At 35.9% G+C, this 16,272-nt stretch overlaps 1 protein-coding gene across 2 annotated transcripts in view; it reads left to right on the top strand.

The window, feature by feature from the left end:
* LOC118469179 (HERV-H LTR-associating protein 1) overlaps positions 1-16,272 on the top strand; it is a 32,344-nt gene that overhangs the window by 3,094 nt on the left and 12,978 nt on the right. The window contains exons 2-12 of one of the 2 annotated variants that reach the window (XM_055014088.1): positions 1,253-1,347; positions 2,054-2,110; positions 4,447-4,527; positions 5,961-6,044; positions 6,482-6,565; positions 7,483-7,566; positions 7,661-7,717; positions 9,183-9,263; positions 10,711-10,743; positions 10,846-10,935; positions 12,029-13,168. In XM_055014088.1, coding sequence (XP_054870063.1) covers positions 1,253-1,347; positions 2,054-2,110; positions 4,447-4,527; positions 5,961-6,044; positions 6,482-6,565; positions 7,483-7,566; positions 7,661-7,717; positions 9,183-9,263; positions 10,711-10,743; positions 10,846-10,935; positions 12,029-13,168 — 1,886 coding nt within the window. Of the gene's footprint in view, positions 1-1,249; positions 1,348-2,053; positions 2,111-4,446; positions 4,528-5,960; positions 6,045-6,481; positions 6,566-7,482; positions 7,567-7,660; positions 7,718-9,182; positions 9,264-10,710; positions 10,744-10,845; positions 10,936-12,028; positions 13,169-16,272 lie in introns of both variants that reach the window. The other variant, XM_055014087.1, reaches the window with a different exon arrangement.

Raw genomic sequence — 16,272 nt, 5'->3', positions numbered from 1 at the left:
AAGTTGATCCTGTCCTCGTTTTATTCCATTTAATTTGATGTAAAAGTGCAGAAAAGCCCTGTAAATATTCAGAGAAACACAGAAAATAATTTTTAAAAGGCTGTCAAACCCTTAAATCCTTTACATAGTGCACCTTTTGTACGATATAAGCCAGAAAAAATGTCACATTTTGCTAGTTTTGCTTGGATGTTATTTATTTTTTCTATATTTTAAGTTATGTTGAACTCATAATATTGAATAAAACCTGTTTTCTGCTGCTACAAACTCTGCTTTAGCTCCATTTGTTTGAGGGTATTCCACTTCTCTGCCATAATTATTATCTTTTTAAAGCAATTCCAAGGGTGTAAAATAGTATTTATGTCCAGTTTTGTGACAGAGAAACAGCCCAGCCTTCATCTTAAATACCATCTGGCCATAAATCATCTCTGAGATCTCAAATCTTCTCATATTTTAGTTTGAGTATTTGACATTTTGTCACCAAAATGCTGCTGCAAAATTTCATTTCAGATTCTAAATTCAGATCCAACACTACTCCTCCGAAAAAAAGACAAAAAACAACACAAAATATTACAAAATGAGACCGAAAGCACCAAAAAATGAGTAAACGACACAAACAAGACAAAAAGGAAACACAAAATGAGAAACATAACAAAAAAGAGTCAAAAAAAATTAGACCAAAAAGTTACAAAGCGACAAAACAGTGGACAAATGACACAAAGGAGACAAAAAATGACAAAAGCAGGAAACAAACAAAAAAAGACAACACAAACGAGACAAAAAGGAAACACAAAATAACAAAAACATGAGACAAACGACAAGTCAGACAAAAACAAGACAAAACACAACACAAAATATTACAAAATGAGAGAAAGCGACAAACAAATGTGTAAACGACACAAACGAGACAAAAAAGAAACACAAAATGAGAAACAAAATAAAAAAGAATCAAAAAAATTGGACTAAAAAGTTACAAAGTGACAAAACAATGGACAAATGACACAAACGGGACTAAAAGGAAACACAAAACGACAAAAACGTGAGACGACAAAAAGAAGATAAAAAAAAACAACAAAAGCAAGCCAAAATATTACAAAAACACAACAAAAATGAGGGAAAAAATCAACAAATAAAGCGAAACAAAATGACAAAACATGTCCAGAAATCCTCTATTATTGTTTTTTAGGGTCCTCAAAGAACATAAACACCTGAAAATGTCGTTTTTTATTGTGTTTCCTCTGTTGTGTCCCAGCAGGGCCATGGCAGCCTCCTGGACGTTCACACAGCAGCCACGATTCTGCTTCATCATCGGTGTTTCTACCGTTTTCCTTCTTCTGCTCGTCAGCCGAGGTAGTTCACATTCAAACTGTTTTATATTAATGGGAAAACCAGCTTCTTGTGACGTTTTAGTTTAATGATTGTGATATTTCAGCACCACAACGTACCAAAAACAGCAAAACAATTCACATGGATCCAGCAGAGGACAAATTCTGAAACACTGGTCCTTGAAAATATAAAAAATGCTGAATTTCCAACCCAGGCTGGTCTAGTGTCTCCATAAAGGTCCTGTCAGTGTTTATCTATGGATGGATCCATGTTTCTACTGAAATCCAGTCTTTGGATTTCAGTCTTTTTCCAACTGTTGAAGCTCTAACATCAGTAGAATCTGATGTGTGGAAAGTTTGACCAGACAAGCTTTTAGATGTTTAAACTTGAAACTTGTCCAAAATGAGTGAAAACTGTCCAAAAGTAGTCAAAACTTGTCTAAAAATGTCTTGAAACATGCCCAAATTAACCAAAAATATAGTTATAGTTAGTTTAAACACTGTTCAAAATCACTCAAAATTACCTGAATCCTGGTCAGAAGCACTTAAATTGTCTAAAATGAAAATACTGAACAATTATTGGTCTTAGAAAATCAAAGAAAGTCCAAATTTGATGAAACTGAGTTATTTTCAGGGATTTTTATTAAATTTTGCTCTCTCGTTAACTGCACCAGTCATCTTGAAGGTAGAAAAAAGCAAAACTCTGAGCTTTTTAATGTGTTTTTGTGCAGATTTCAGACTCAGACAGCAGCAGCAGAGGCACAAAAGAAACGTTCTGGAATCTACAGGTATTTATTCTGTTTATTCTCATTCTTTGCTTCTTATTTCAGATTTCAGCTGCTAAATGCATTAAAATGTGAAAAATTCAAATATTCAGTTTTATCATCATCACAGATTGTAAAAATTTCATTCAGTGTTAAGATTCCTCAACAAAATCTTCAGTTGTGAAGTTTAAAAAAAAAAACTTAACATAAACACGAGTGATTAAAAAAAAAAAATTCACCATAAATGACCAGAACAAGTAGAGCTGCAACCGTTAATCTGTTAATTTTCAGCTACTAATTAATTAATCACCAACTATTTTGATTAATAATTGATTAGTTTGATGAAAAAAATCCAAATTCTCTAATTTGAGCTTCTTAAATGTGAATATTTTCATTTTTCTCCCACCTCTATGATGGAAAACTGAATATTTTTGGAGAAAACAAGATTTTTTAGGAGACTGATATTTTTCACCATTTGTTGGTTTTTCGACTCTTAAATTAGAAGAAAAAATATTAAAATACTCATGAGGAAATGTCTTACATGGATCCTTACCTGGATTCATACCAATATACTTTGAATTTAAGAGTCAAAAACCAACAAATACAAAGGAGAAGCAACTCCACCAAGAAACATGAAGATTCTTTATCCACTTTATTGAACTTGTTAGAGCTGCAATGTACGATTATTTTCATGCTCGACTATTTTCTGCATCAATCAATTAGTTATTTAATTCATAAAATGGTGAAAAATGTGGATCAGTGGTTCCCAAAGTCCTAAAAAGTCTAGTTTTCTCCAAAAATATTCGGTTTTCTGTCACAGAGGAGGGGGAAAAACAGATAATGTTCACATTTAAGGAGCTCAAATTAGAGAATTTTGATTTTTTTTCATCAAAAATGACTCAAACTACTTGTTCTAGTGACTTATTTTACATTGATCAGTCGTGTGTTCATGTTAATTACTAGAGTTTTTGGAATTAGAATGAGCTTTTAGTGCATATTGAAGAATTTCTAAAGGAATTTTCTGAATATTTTGAAAAAAATGTGAACTATAACAAAAATAAGTGGTATTTTACATCCATGATTAGCCATAAATCTATGAAAAAATATCAAAATACTCATGAGAATGTCTTACATGGATCCTTACCTGGATTTACACCAAAATATGCAGATTTATGGCTAATTACTGACGTAAAATAACACATATTTTAGTTATGGTTCACTTTTTTTTACTCAATTATCTCAAAATATTCAGAAAATCCCTGTAAAATCCGTCATTATGCACCAAAGTTCAACCAAATTCCATAAATTCTAGTAATTGATTAGTTTGAGTCATTTTTGATGAAAAAAGTCAAAATTCTCTTATTTGAGCTTCTTAAATGTGAATATTATCTGTTTTCTTCCTTCTCTATGACAGAAAACTGAATATTTTTGGACAAAGCAAGACTTTTTAGGACTTTGGGAACCACTGATCCACATTTTTCACCATTTTCTGACATTTTCTGAATTAAATAACTAATTGATTGATGCAGAAAATAGTCGAGCATGAAAATAATTGTACATTGCAGCTCTAACAAGTTCAATAAAGTGGATAAAGAATCTTCATGTTTCTTGTTGGAGTTGCTTCTTGTTTGTATTTGTTGGTTTTCAATTCTTATATTAGAAGAAAACATGTTAAAAGACTCATCAGAATGTCTAACATGGTTAATTATCTGTATTTACATCAAAATACACAGATTTATGGCTAATTATGGACATAAAATAACACAGATTTTAGTTATAGTTCACATTTTTTACTAAAATATCTCAAAATGTTGAGAAAATCCCTCATAATCGGTTAATTTTCAGCTAGTATTTAATTAATCGGCAGCTATTTTGATTGATAATTGATTAGTTTGAGTATTTGTTTGATGAAAAAGTCAAAATCTTCATTATTTTAATCTCAAAATATATTTAAAAAATCCTTTAAAAATCCTTCATTATGCACTAGAAGCTCAAACTAATTCCATAAAATCTCATAAGTACCATGAACACATGACTGATATGTGTAAAATACTTTGAACTATGAAGCTTTAAAGTGTAAATTAAATCAAACTGCTCCAGAAAAACCCTCCTTTCTGTCACATGTGGCTCGTATTTAGAACGTATGATGGTAAAAATGCCGATATGGGCTCGATATGTGAGACTAACTGTTATCCTGACCCCAGATAACTGCTGCTTCTTTGGTTTAATCACCTCTTGTGTTTTTTTTCTTGTCATTTTGCTGCATCCAGTAATTATCCGGCTCCGTTCTGCTGACGCTGCTGATTCCAGAATAGAGATTAAAACCAGTTGACTTCTCTCCCTCTGGTTCTATTTCCCAGAACTCCCAGCAGAGCACATCGACCCGGCCGCCATCGATCTCACTCCGCTCGTCAATACTTTAATAAATTCAAGCCAATCGGGTACGTTGTCATAATATCCATCAGTTCTGGACTGTAAATCTTTTCATGTTCGTCGGGATTGAGCCACAGCTGCTCCTCGTTTCTTCCTGCAGAGGTCAAAAATTAAAGGACCAGTTCACTCAAATGCAGAATTTTATCCTGCAAAGAAGAACTTTAGAGTTTTTAGCACCTAAATGATAAGAATTTAAAACAAAAAAGGCTAATTGGGGTTTAATTTACCACCAAAACAGATATTTTTCTTCATCAAATGGTCAGAAATTACAAGAAAATGTAAAGATTTCTGTCCAATATGCCAAGAAAATCTGTTTGTATCATCTAAGTTCTGTAAAGTATTTTGGTTGAATTTTAAAGATTGTTGTTGGTTACGGACCAATGAATTTTGGTATTTTCACCCTTAAAAAATACCCATGAAGCTGTTTTAATGGTTCAGTATCTCCAGAAATAAAACTCCAACAGCCATGAAGTTTGGTGAAAACACAGACAGAAAAGTTTCCAGCAGATTTAAATGATTGAATGGATCCAGCAGAAGAAAAATTCTTCATTATTGGTCCTTGAAAATTGGAAGAAAGTGCTAAATTTCCAACCGAGGTTGGTATAGTTTCTCTATAAAGTTCTTGTAAGTGCGTATATATATATATATATGGATGGATCCATATTTCTGCTAAAATCCAGTCTTTGGTCCACATTTCTCCAACTTTTGAGGCTCTAATATCAGTAGAATCTGATGGGTTAAAGTTTAACCAGACAAGGTTCCAGTTTGTAGATGTTTAGACTAAATGTTGATGTGGACTCACTGGTAAGAAGCAGAACCTTGAGTTCATAGAGGTCTAGATGTTGGAGTTCATAGAGGTCTAGATGTTCATAGAGGTCTAGATGTTGGTGTTCATAGAGGTCTAGATGTTCATAGAGGTCTAGATGTTCATAGAGGTCTAGATGTTCATAGAGGTCTAGATGTTCATAGAGGTCTAGATGTTGGAGTTCATAGAGGTCTAGATGTTCATAGAGGTCTAGATGTTCATAGAGGTCTAGATGTTCATAGAGGTCTAGATGTTCATAGAGGTCTAGATGTTCATAGAGGTCTAGATGTTCATAGAGGTCTAGATGTTCATAGAGGTCTAGATGTTCATAGAGGTCTAGATGTTGATGGTAGATGTGCAGAACTGCTTCATGTTGAAATTTAGCAACATTTGAGGTCAATTTAGCCTTAATGAGTCCAACACAGACTCTGGAAATGAACATTTTCTTCCGTTTTCATGCACCAATAATTAAAAGTTTGTCCTCTGGTGGATCCAATCAGTCATTCTGATCTACTGGAAACTGTTCTGTCTGTGTCCTCACCACATGTCATGGACTATTAGAGTTAAATCTGTGGAGCTATTATGACATAGTGAGCTGTAATTCCCCGTTTGTAACTGTGTTTCCTGCTGTTTCAGGCTCTCGGCAGCTTTTCTCTCTGCTCAGCGTGACGTCTTACAGCTCTCTGGCTCTGCACAAACTCACCCTGTTGGTCTACAACAGTAAATATTCTCTCTTTGAAAACCCCTTCCTTCAATAAAACCACCAACAGTCAATAATTACACACAGTTAGAGGCTCTGCTGCAGTTCAGTGTCCTGTCAGTACCTTTAAAACCTGGTCGCTGCTGCCATCTGGTGGTGTGGGTGTGTAGTGAGCAATGCTTCTGCTTGGGTTTCATTAAAATAAGGTGTAAATAAGTGGATCTGTGCACTGATATTGGAAGATTTTAAATTAAACACAGCCTTTCTTTTATGAAAATGTTATACAATTCTCATTAATTAGCTTTAGCTGCATGTATGCCAACTATTTCAGGTAAACAAGACTTTAAGCTCCAGTCACCAGATGTCCAGAAGCTGTTTTTTGTTCTATTATATGAAACTTTCACTCCCATAAACACTCTTTGCTCTCTGAACTGACTCTACTGTGTGTTTTTTCTAGTTTCCAGTATCAGAAGTATAGAAAGCAACAAGTTCAGGAGAAGATTCTGCTACTGTGTCACCAACGAAACCAACGATTTGACCGGTAAGAAGGTCTATACGAGGGGTGTCCAACATGAGGCCCGCGGGCCAAAAGCCATCCTCCAGAGGGTCCAATCCAGCCCTCAAAATCTAAAAATATCAGAGAAGACATAAACTGCAGATTGTAAATTAGTAAAACTATAAATTTAAAATAATTTCTAGACCATGACAAGTTGTTTGGATCATAAAGTAAAATACTAGATTGTTCATTGTTCTTTTGTTATTTTGTGTCTCATTTTTGTAATATTTTGTCTTGTTGTTGTTGTTTTTTTGTCTGGTTTTTGTCATGTTTTTGCTGTTTTGTTTCTTGTTTTTATCGTTTTGTGTTTCCTTTTTGTCTCGCTTGTGTTTTTGTCTTATTTTTGTCATTTTGTGTTTCACTTTATTTGTAACATTTTGTCATGGTTTTGTTGTTTTTTGTGTTTTTTTGTCTGACTTTTGTTATGTCTCATGTCTTTGTCGTTTTGTTTCTCGTTTTTTTCTTGCTTGTGTTTTTTGTCTTATTTTTTTGTTGTTTTGTGTCTCATTTTTGTAATATTTTATCTTGTTTTTGTTGCTTTTTGTCTTTTTTTAATAATTTTGATCATAAAGTAAAGTCCTCGATGGTTCAGTTCCAGATACCTGTGACTGAATGTTTTGTTCCTTTGTAGACACTCTGTGATCTTTTCTTCATACATTTCAGGTTGTTCATGATGTTTAGTAAAAAGATAATTCCTTAAATGTGAACATTGTTGCACTAAAACAAAGGAACCATCAGGAGTTGTGGTTATTTATAGGTTATTATGCTGTGATTTTACTGGAGATCAAACTGGGCTGAATGTGGAACCTGGACTAAGATGAGTTTGAATCCTCTGATCTAGATGTTAAATCTAACTGATCCCATGTCTGTATTAAAACCTCTGAACTGTGTGTTTCTATCAGACTTTACTGCCATTCTGCTGGACGTGATGGGAAACTCTAGCAGTTATCTGCACGAGCTCTTTAAATCTGCCTCCATACTGTCAGGTAGGAGGATTTAACCAACAGAAACACTCTTTATGTGATGCATTGTGTGTTTTTTATAGCATCTTATGGTGTGTTTTCCTGTTCTGTTCCTCAGTAAGCCAGAGGAATAACTCAGACTGTATTTACATCTGTGTGATGGCAGGAAAAATGGGTAAGTAGATTATTGTTCCCAATACTGGGCAGAAATGGAGGTTTCCCACGTTACAGAGAAGCCGTTTCACTAAATTCTATTTTTACAGCCTCTACTAAGTTTTATTTCATCAGCTCTAGAAAGACGTTTCACCATGAATGAATGAATGTATCTCCAACAACTAGCTCCTCTGTTCACTGTTTCTGAGCCATGCTGCACTTTACTTTCAGTCTAATTGTCCAAAATAACTGAAAAATTGTCCAAAAAGGACTCAGAAATTGTCCAAAATTACGCAAAATTGTCCAAAATATCTCAAAATTGTCCAAAATGATCCTAAATTACTCAAAAATTGTCAAAAAATAGGTCCAAAATGACTCAAAATTGTCCAAAATAACTCAAAATGTCTCCAAAATTACTGAAAACTACTTCAAAATGACTGAAATTTTGTTTAAAATGACAGTTTTTGAGTCAGTATGGACAATCTGGGTCATTCTCCAGACTTGCTCTCAAATATCACAAAAATTTAAACTCTTTTTTGATTATTTTTCCATTCAGCACACATGATGCATTCATGGACTGTTGGGAAAGTTTAAAATCTGCTTCTGTAATTCTAGCTCACTGCTCAGATAAATGGTGTCTTATTTTTTAAAGAGGCCATGCTGGCAGGTTTTGGTGTTCAGAGGGTTAATAAGGAGCTCTAAGATCAAAAAGGTAACAGAGGTACAACGTTTAAAGAACCTAAAGTTCAATAAATACAAACTGAATCCAATGTGGAACTCCACTGAGGCTTCTGGCAACTTTACAAAGATTTTTTTAACTTAAGATGGTTGTAGAAAGCTTTTCTGAATTTATTTTTAATTTGAAAAAAGGTTCCAACTCATAAAGGGACCCAAAAAAGGATTTATTTTTCTCCCAAAAGCAACATTTAATAATGATGATGATGATGATGATGATGAAGATGATGATGGTGATGGTGATGGTGATGGTGATGGTGATGGTGATGGTGATGGTGATGGTGATGGTGATGATGATGATGATGATGATGATGATGATGACGATGACGATGACGATGACGATGACGATGATGAAGATGGTGATGGTGACGGTGATGATGACGATGATGATGACGGTGATGATGATGGTGATGATGAAGATGATGAAGATGATGACGATGATGATGACGATGATGATGACGATGATGATGAAGATGACGATGACGATGACGATGACGATGACGATGATGATGATGATGATGATGATGAAGATGGTGATGTGACGGTGATGATGATGATGATGATGATGATGGTGATGATGATGGTGATGATGAAGATGATGAAGATGATGACGATGATGATGATGATGATGATGATGATGATGATGATGATGAAGATGATGACGATGACGATGACGATGACGATGACGATGACGATGACGATGACGATGACGATGATGATGATGATGATGATGAAGGTGTCTGTTTGTCCAGGCAGAGAGGTTCCTGAACTCTGGCAGTTGGACTCCATCACTCCACTGTTCAACCAGACCATCGTAGAAGGACCACACAGAGGTTTGGCCTGATTTATTACTGCTGTTAGTTAGAACACCGGCAGGGGGCAGCATTAACTCAGTACACGTCCTCGGAACACCAGCAGGGGGCAGCATTAACTCAGGACATTTATTCTTGTTTTTCAACCATTTACATCAAGTTTAAATGTGTGATAACTGACAGAAAATAGTAAAATGTATTCTTCACCATTAGTTTTTAGTGAATAAATGAAGTGCTGTTAATGTGAAAAGTTGATCCAGTCCAATTTTTTATTCCTTTTTTACCTTTATGTAAAAATACAGACATGAATTTTTAAAAAAAAAATTTTTTTAAATTTTTTTAAAATTAGAAGAATAGTTAGTAAAAAAAAAATACCAGAAAGACAGTCGATCCCCAAAAAACAATCAATTTTGTTTTTTGTCTGACTTTTGTTTTGTCTCACGTTTTTGTTGTTTTGTGAGGGTTTTTGTCTTGCTTGTGTTTTTTGTCTATTTTTTTGACATTTTGTTTCTTTTTTTGGTCGTTTTTTCTCTCGTTTTTGACCATTTTTTTGCGCTTGTAACTTTATATCTAATTTTTTGTCTCTTTTTGTTTTGTTTTGTGTTGCTTGTCTCATTTTGGTAATATTTTGTCTTGTTTTTGTTGCTTTTTGTCTTTTCTTGTCTGAAATTTGTGATTTGTCTCAGGTTTTTGTCATTTTGTGTCTCCTTTTTGTCTCATTTGTCTATTTTTTGTCTATTTTTGTCATTATTTTTCTAGTTTTTGTCATTTTTTTTTGCTTTGTAACTTTTTTGTCACATTTCTTATCTCTGTTTTGTTTCGTGTCATTTGTCCATTTATTGGTCATTTTTGGTCTCGTTTTGGCCGTTTTTTTGCTTTGTAATATTTTGTCTTGTTTTTGTCATTTTTTGTCTTTTTTTGTCTATCTTTTGTCATTTTGATCATAAAGTAAAATCCTATATCATCAGTTCCAGATGACTAAATATTGTGTTCCGTTGTCGACACGCTGTGATCTGGAAGTTGTAATGTGGAAATGATAAACTGAGGCTAAATGTTGTTGAAACTGAATTTATTTTTCTTCAGAAACTTCAGGTTGTTCATGATGTTTTGTAAAAATATAATTCCTTCAATGTGAATATTTTCAGAATATACATTTTTGCACTAAAACAAAGGAAGTTGAAGTGGAGTTGTGGTTATGTATAAGTTAATATTCAGTGGTTTTACTGGTCATTGGAGATCAAATTGGGATGAATGTGGAACCTGGACTAGAATGAGTTTGACTCCCCTGATCGGCAGCTGATTAATTTAGAGCTGAAGTTTAAAACCAAAAAATATATACATAAAACCCAACAAATCCAATGATTCTCTGGATCCCCTTCAAAGAAAGTCTATTAGCAAGTTGGAATAAACCAGAATGTTCCTTACAGTTGAAATAACTTAACAGAATGCTTTTCTTTTCCTCCTCCAGTCGCCAACGTCTCGTCCTTCAGACTGCCGCTTGGTGAGTTCATTAAAAAGTCCATTCAAGCATCTGCTGTCACCGTCGACAAAACTGCAGGGTCTATTTAACTCTCGCCTCTGAATGTCTACTTTAAAACTGCAGAATGGCACCAACTGCCCACAAATCTGAGTCACTCGTCTCCATCTGGGATGAGCTCCATGTTGACCAGCAGAGTCCATTCCACGGCACATGGTGAGTCTCTGCAGGAGCTTCGGTTCCTTTCTGAAGCTCGGTCTGTCCAATCTCACGACCGCTGACAGGAAACTGGCAGCTGAGATCATCCAGAGCAACTCCTCAGAGTTTGAAGCAAGAAAAAGCTCCTGAAAGACCTGCTATCTTTGAAATAAAACCCAAAATGACACCATTTATCAGAAGTAGAAACTACAAAAACAGAAAGACTCGTTGGATGTTCTACTTTCTGACGGTTGTTGAACTACTAGTGTGGGGTTTGGTCGGGAAAATCGACCTAATCTAAGATTTTCCAGAGCAACTTTTTAAGCAAGAAAAAGCTCCCTGTTTATCAGTATTGCACAAAATTTGATAAAAAAAAAAAAAAAAATAACACCCTGGACTCCAAAACACAGTAACAGGCTGAAAAGGAGTGTTGTCTTTTTTAAAAAAACAAGTCAAACCATGTATGTTATTCCTTTGTCCACAGAGTGTCATTGTTGTCCAAAACTTCACAAATGGAACCTCTGAAAGGCCTGTTATCTTTAAAAAAAACACCAACATGACATCATTTATCAGAACCAAATACAACAGAAAGACTTTCTGATGGTTCTTGGGCGATAAAATTGACCAAATATGAGCTAAAATCGTTATATTTCCTCAAAATCATATTCTGCTACATGTCTCATACAAAAACTCACCAAAAATAAACAGTTTGCATCCGGATCTGGTAAGAAACTAAATTAAATGAGTCTTTTCACGAAAACTCTTAAGATACTAGAAATTTCTAAATGAAGATAAATGGCAGCCAAGGAGGCAAGTTTATAGTTTTTGGTTGCATGTTCCCCAATCATTTATAAACTTTTCAGAAACTTACTTAAACTGGGAGGCTTTTCTGATATCATTTATTCGCTAATTAGCTAATTCAGCTAACTGTTTAGTCCAAATGTCAGAGTAAATAAAGATACTTTCAATTTCTGGTGTGGTTTGCTAAGTGTCCGACTTTTCCCTAAAGATCTAATCATCAGCATATTGTTTCAGCACTTGGTTGATTAGAGTTTGTTTTCCAGTAGTTGAACTCTGTTTTTCAATGTTCTGTCTGTGTTTCGTCGATCAGCTTCACCAGCAACTCCGGACGAGGCGGCTCTGACAACAGAAAAAGTTGTTGCCGTTCAGCCACTCACAACGCCTCGACAACCTGCGACCTTTGAGCCACAAAGTCTAACTACAGTCGAGAGGTCGGAGACGACGAAAGCTGCGACGACTGTAGAATTAACGGCACAAAGAGCAACAATGTCAACGGTGGCAATATCCAAGACAGAAACTACAGAAACCTCAAAACAACCAGCGACTACTATGTCACTAATGACTGATGTGGCTTTAACCACGGTACCAGTGCCATCAACCGCACCAACAACTCAACCAACCATAGCAACACAACAACCAACCACAGCAACACAACAACAAACCACAGCAACACCTCAACCACCCACAGCAACACAACAACAAACCACAGCAACACCTCAACCACCCACAGCAACACAACAACCAACCACAGCAACACAACAACAAACCACACCAACAACTCAACCAACCGCACCAACAGCTCAACCAACTGCACCAACACCTCGACCAACCACAGCCACACAACAACCAACCACAGCAACACAACAACCAACCACAGCAACACAACAACAAACCACAGCAACACCTCGACCAACCACTGCAACACAACAAACCACAGCAACACCTCAACCACCTACAGAAGCGACTCAACCAACCGTGCCAACATTTCGATCAACCACAGCAATGCTTCCACCAACCACGACAACACAACAACCAATGACAGCATTTCTTCAGCCAATCGCAGCAACATCTCGATCAGCCACAGTCCCATTGGGATCAACCACACCAATGCCTCCACCAACCACACCAACGTCTCGACCAACCACCCCAACGCCTCCACCAACCACACCAACGTCTCGACCAACCACACCAACGCCTCGACCAACCACACCAACGCCTCGACCAACCACACCAACACCTCGACCCACTTCAGTGCCACCCAGAGTCACAACCTTCATCCGACAGACCACAGCTACTGGTACAACAACCCATCACACGACTTCCACCGTTCATCCAACAAGAACTTCACCCGTCCGACCCACAGCAGCACCTACGGTTGCCAGAAGGACTACAGGGCCTCTCACCAAGAGAACTACAACTTCCAGCAAGCTCATGGAAACAGAAAAAGCAGGTAAAGATCTCTTGGTTCAGAGGGTTTGTTATGAATTGATGAGTGAGGTGTTTACCCTGATAAGATGCGTAAAATCTTACCAATAAAGCTGCAGCTGTTAATCAGTTATCTGTTGACTATTAAACCAATTGCCAACTATCATAACAAACAACTGAACGTCTTTGGGTTGTGGAAGAAACATGGCATTTACTGTCCTGATTTTTTGGTCTAATTGACATTTTTCACCATTTTCTGACATTTTACTGACCAAATAAGTTAATGAATCTAAAAAATTGTTGATGGATTAACTCCCTACTAAACACAACTTGGAAGCAACTTAGTATTATTTAAACATATGAGGGCAGTGGTGGCGCAGCAGTTAAGTCTCTGGACTACTGATCAGAAGGTCAGAGGTTCAAGCCCTGATGTGGCCACTGTTGGGCCCTTGAGCAAGGCCCTTAACCCTTCCTGCTCCAGGGGGCGCTGTACTGCGGCTGACCCGTCGCTCTGACTCCCCCCATTGGGGAGATATGTGAAAATCTGAATTTCCCCTCGTGGGATTAATAAGGGATAATAAAAAAAATAAAATAAAAAATAAAAATAATTTCAAGGATGAGATGGGACATATGCCAAATATTCCACACTAACCTTGTCCCTAAGAGATTTGGTTATAATGTCATGCCAACAAAAATCATCACTTGCTTCGAAATAAATGTCACAATATTTATTTTTGCACATTGTTCAGCCCCAATCACAACATGTCCAGGTAGGAATTGCATGTTTTGTACGCCCACCATCCACCCTAACCACCTCCTGCTGACTCTAAAGTCATTTAAAATGTGGAACCTGAAAACTAATGCTGCCTGTGATGGTGAACTAACCTGGAGCTTCATTTAGCGGCATAATTATGTAATACTTGAGAATATTTTTTATGGGAGTCAGGGCTGCACAAAGACTCCTACTAAATCCATGACTCATACTGCAGTCTCAGTGAGTGTCAAGATGATTGAAATGTGACATTTTTTGCACATTGTTTAACCATAAGAGTGTAAATTTGTGTGCTTTGTGCGCCCACCATCCACCCCAACCACCTCCTGCCGACTGTTATGTAATTTAAAAATAAGAAGCTTCATTAGTTGTAAACAAAACATTGACTTTGGTAATCTGGCCTCTAATCACACAGCTAACTAAACATAGCTGAGACACAATTTAGTAATATTTTAATGTAATGTTTCAGAGTCAGGGCCTTCAGTAGGAGATTAGATACGATATATGCCAAACAATCCACCCCAGCCTCATTCTCGAACTGGTTTTAGATCAATATAATTAAAGAAAATCTTAACTAATATCATAATATGTGTCAAATGATTTGAATTTGACTCTTTTTTTTGCACATTGTTTACCATATTAATGTGAAGTTTGCATGCTCTGCGTGCCCACCATCCACCCCGACCACTTCCTGCTGACTCTAATGTAATTTTAGAATTTGGCACTTCGTTCTTTGTAAACAAAATGTTGACTTTTTTGGTAATCTGGCCACTATTCAAACTGCTAACTAAACATAACAGGGAAGGGATTTAATAATATTTTAATATCATTTTTAAATGGCAAGTATGACGTATGCCATGAAATTTGTCTCGTTTTTGTGATTTTGTGTCTCGTTTTGATGATTTTATGTCTTGTTTTTGTGAGTTTGTGTCAGTGCGTCAGTTGGAGATTAGCTATGTTATATACCAAACAATAGATCAGTCTTGCTCCTCAACTGGTTTAGATCATATAATCCACTAAAATCTTGACTAATATCAAAATATGGGTCAAAATGATTGAAATGTGACTCTTTTTCTCATATTGTTTAACCATAATAATGTGAAATTCATGTACTTTACTTGCCCACCCTCCACCCCGACCACCTCCCACTGACTTTAATGTAATCTAAAAATGAAGATGCTTTGTTACTTTTTCTGGCCACTAACTACGCTGCTAACTAAACATACCTGGGGAGGGATTTAGTCATATTTAATTATAAATCATGATTCATGACAAAAAATAACCCTGAGAGCTGCATCCTTTGTTTCCATTTTAATGATCTTTAGTCGTTCTTCTGTCAACCACAAGAGGTCGCTACTAAATAAAACATAAACAGGTGTGTCTCTTTGTTGTTTTTGATATTTGATCCTGAGACTGACGATATAAAAGCCAAAAAAAAAAAATCAAACGGAGGTTTCAGTGAGCAGCTCAGCTTGACTCTCAGAGAGCTGGAATCATTTGTGGACAGAAGGTGTGTTTTATTACATGTGTGTGTTTCAGACAGGAAGCCATGCAGGAGACAGTAACCATGGAAACGCAGGAGCAGCCCCCTCTATGTGGAAGCTTAAAGCCGGAAAGGTTAAAAGCAAATATCCAGCGTTTATCTGTCAGCTGCAGGGGAAAGAGTCCCACGTCGGTTCATATTAACACAAACAGAGACGTTAAAATTAATTAGAAGCAATAATTAAAAACACAGAGAATGTAAATTATTTACTGAATGACCTGAACCTCCAGTGGAAAATAAAAATGTTCCTGGTAGCAAACTGTGTAATTAATATTTATTAAAAAAGACAAATGTGACCAAAATAAAATATTCCAGGCACTGGAGGCGGTTAATAATAATTAATAGTAATGAGAGCTAATATACTCGTATGTGACTCAGAATTGTTCAAAATATCTCAAAAATTTGTCCAAAATAACTCAAAATTATCCAAAATAACAAAAAATTGTCCATAACCATTCAAAAACTTTCCAGAATGACTCAAAAATTGTCCAAAATAATTCAAAAATTTGCCAAAATAACAAAAAAAATGTCCAAAGTAATTTAAAAGTATTCCAAAATTACTCAAAAATTGTCTAAAATAACGCCAAATTGTCAAAAATGACTCAGAATTGGTTAAAATTACAAAAAATTCTCCAAAATAACGCAAAAATTGTGTTGTATCAGATCATGGGTGTTTTATATCTTTTTATGGTCATTTTCTGTCTTTTGCGCAAGTTTTTGTCCATTTTGTGTTTCTTTATGGTTGTTTTCTGTCTTTTGTGGTCTTCTTGTGTTTTATTGCGTAATTTTATGTCCATTTTGTGGTCAGTTTTCA

Source organism: Amphiprion ocellaris, chromosome 10, assembly GCF_022539595.1.
Source record: "Amphiprion ocellaris isolate individual 3 ecotype Okinawa chromosome 10, ASM2253959v1, whole genome shotgun sequence".
Taxonomy (NCBI): domain Eukaryota; kingdom Metazoa; phylum Chordata; class Actinopteri; family Pomacentridae; genus Amphiprion; species Amphiprion ocellaris.
The sequence above is the reverse complement of the archived record's forward strand: the minus strand, read 5'-3'. Positions and strand labels throughout refer to the sequence as shown.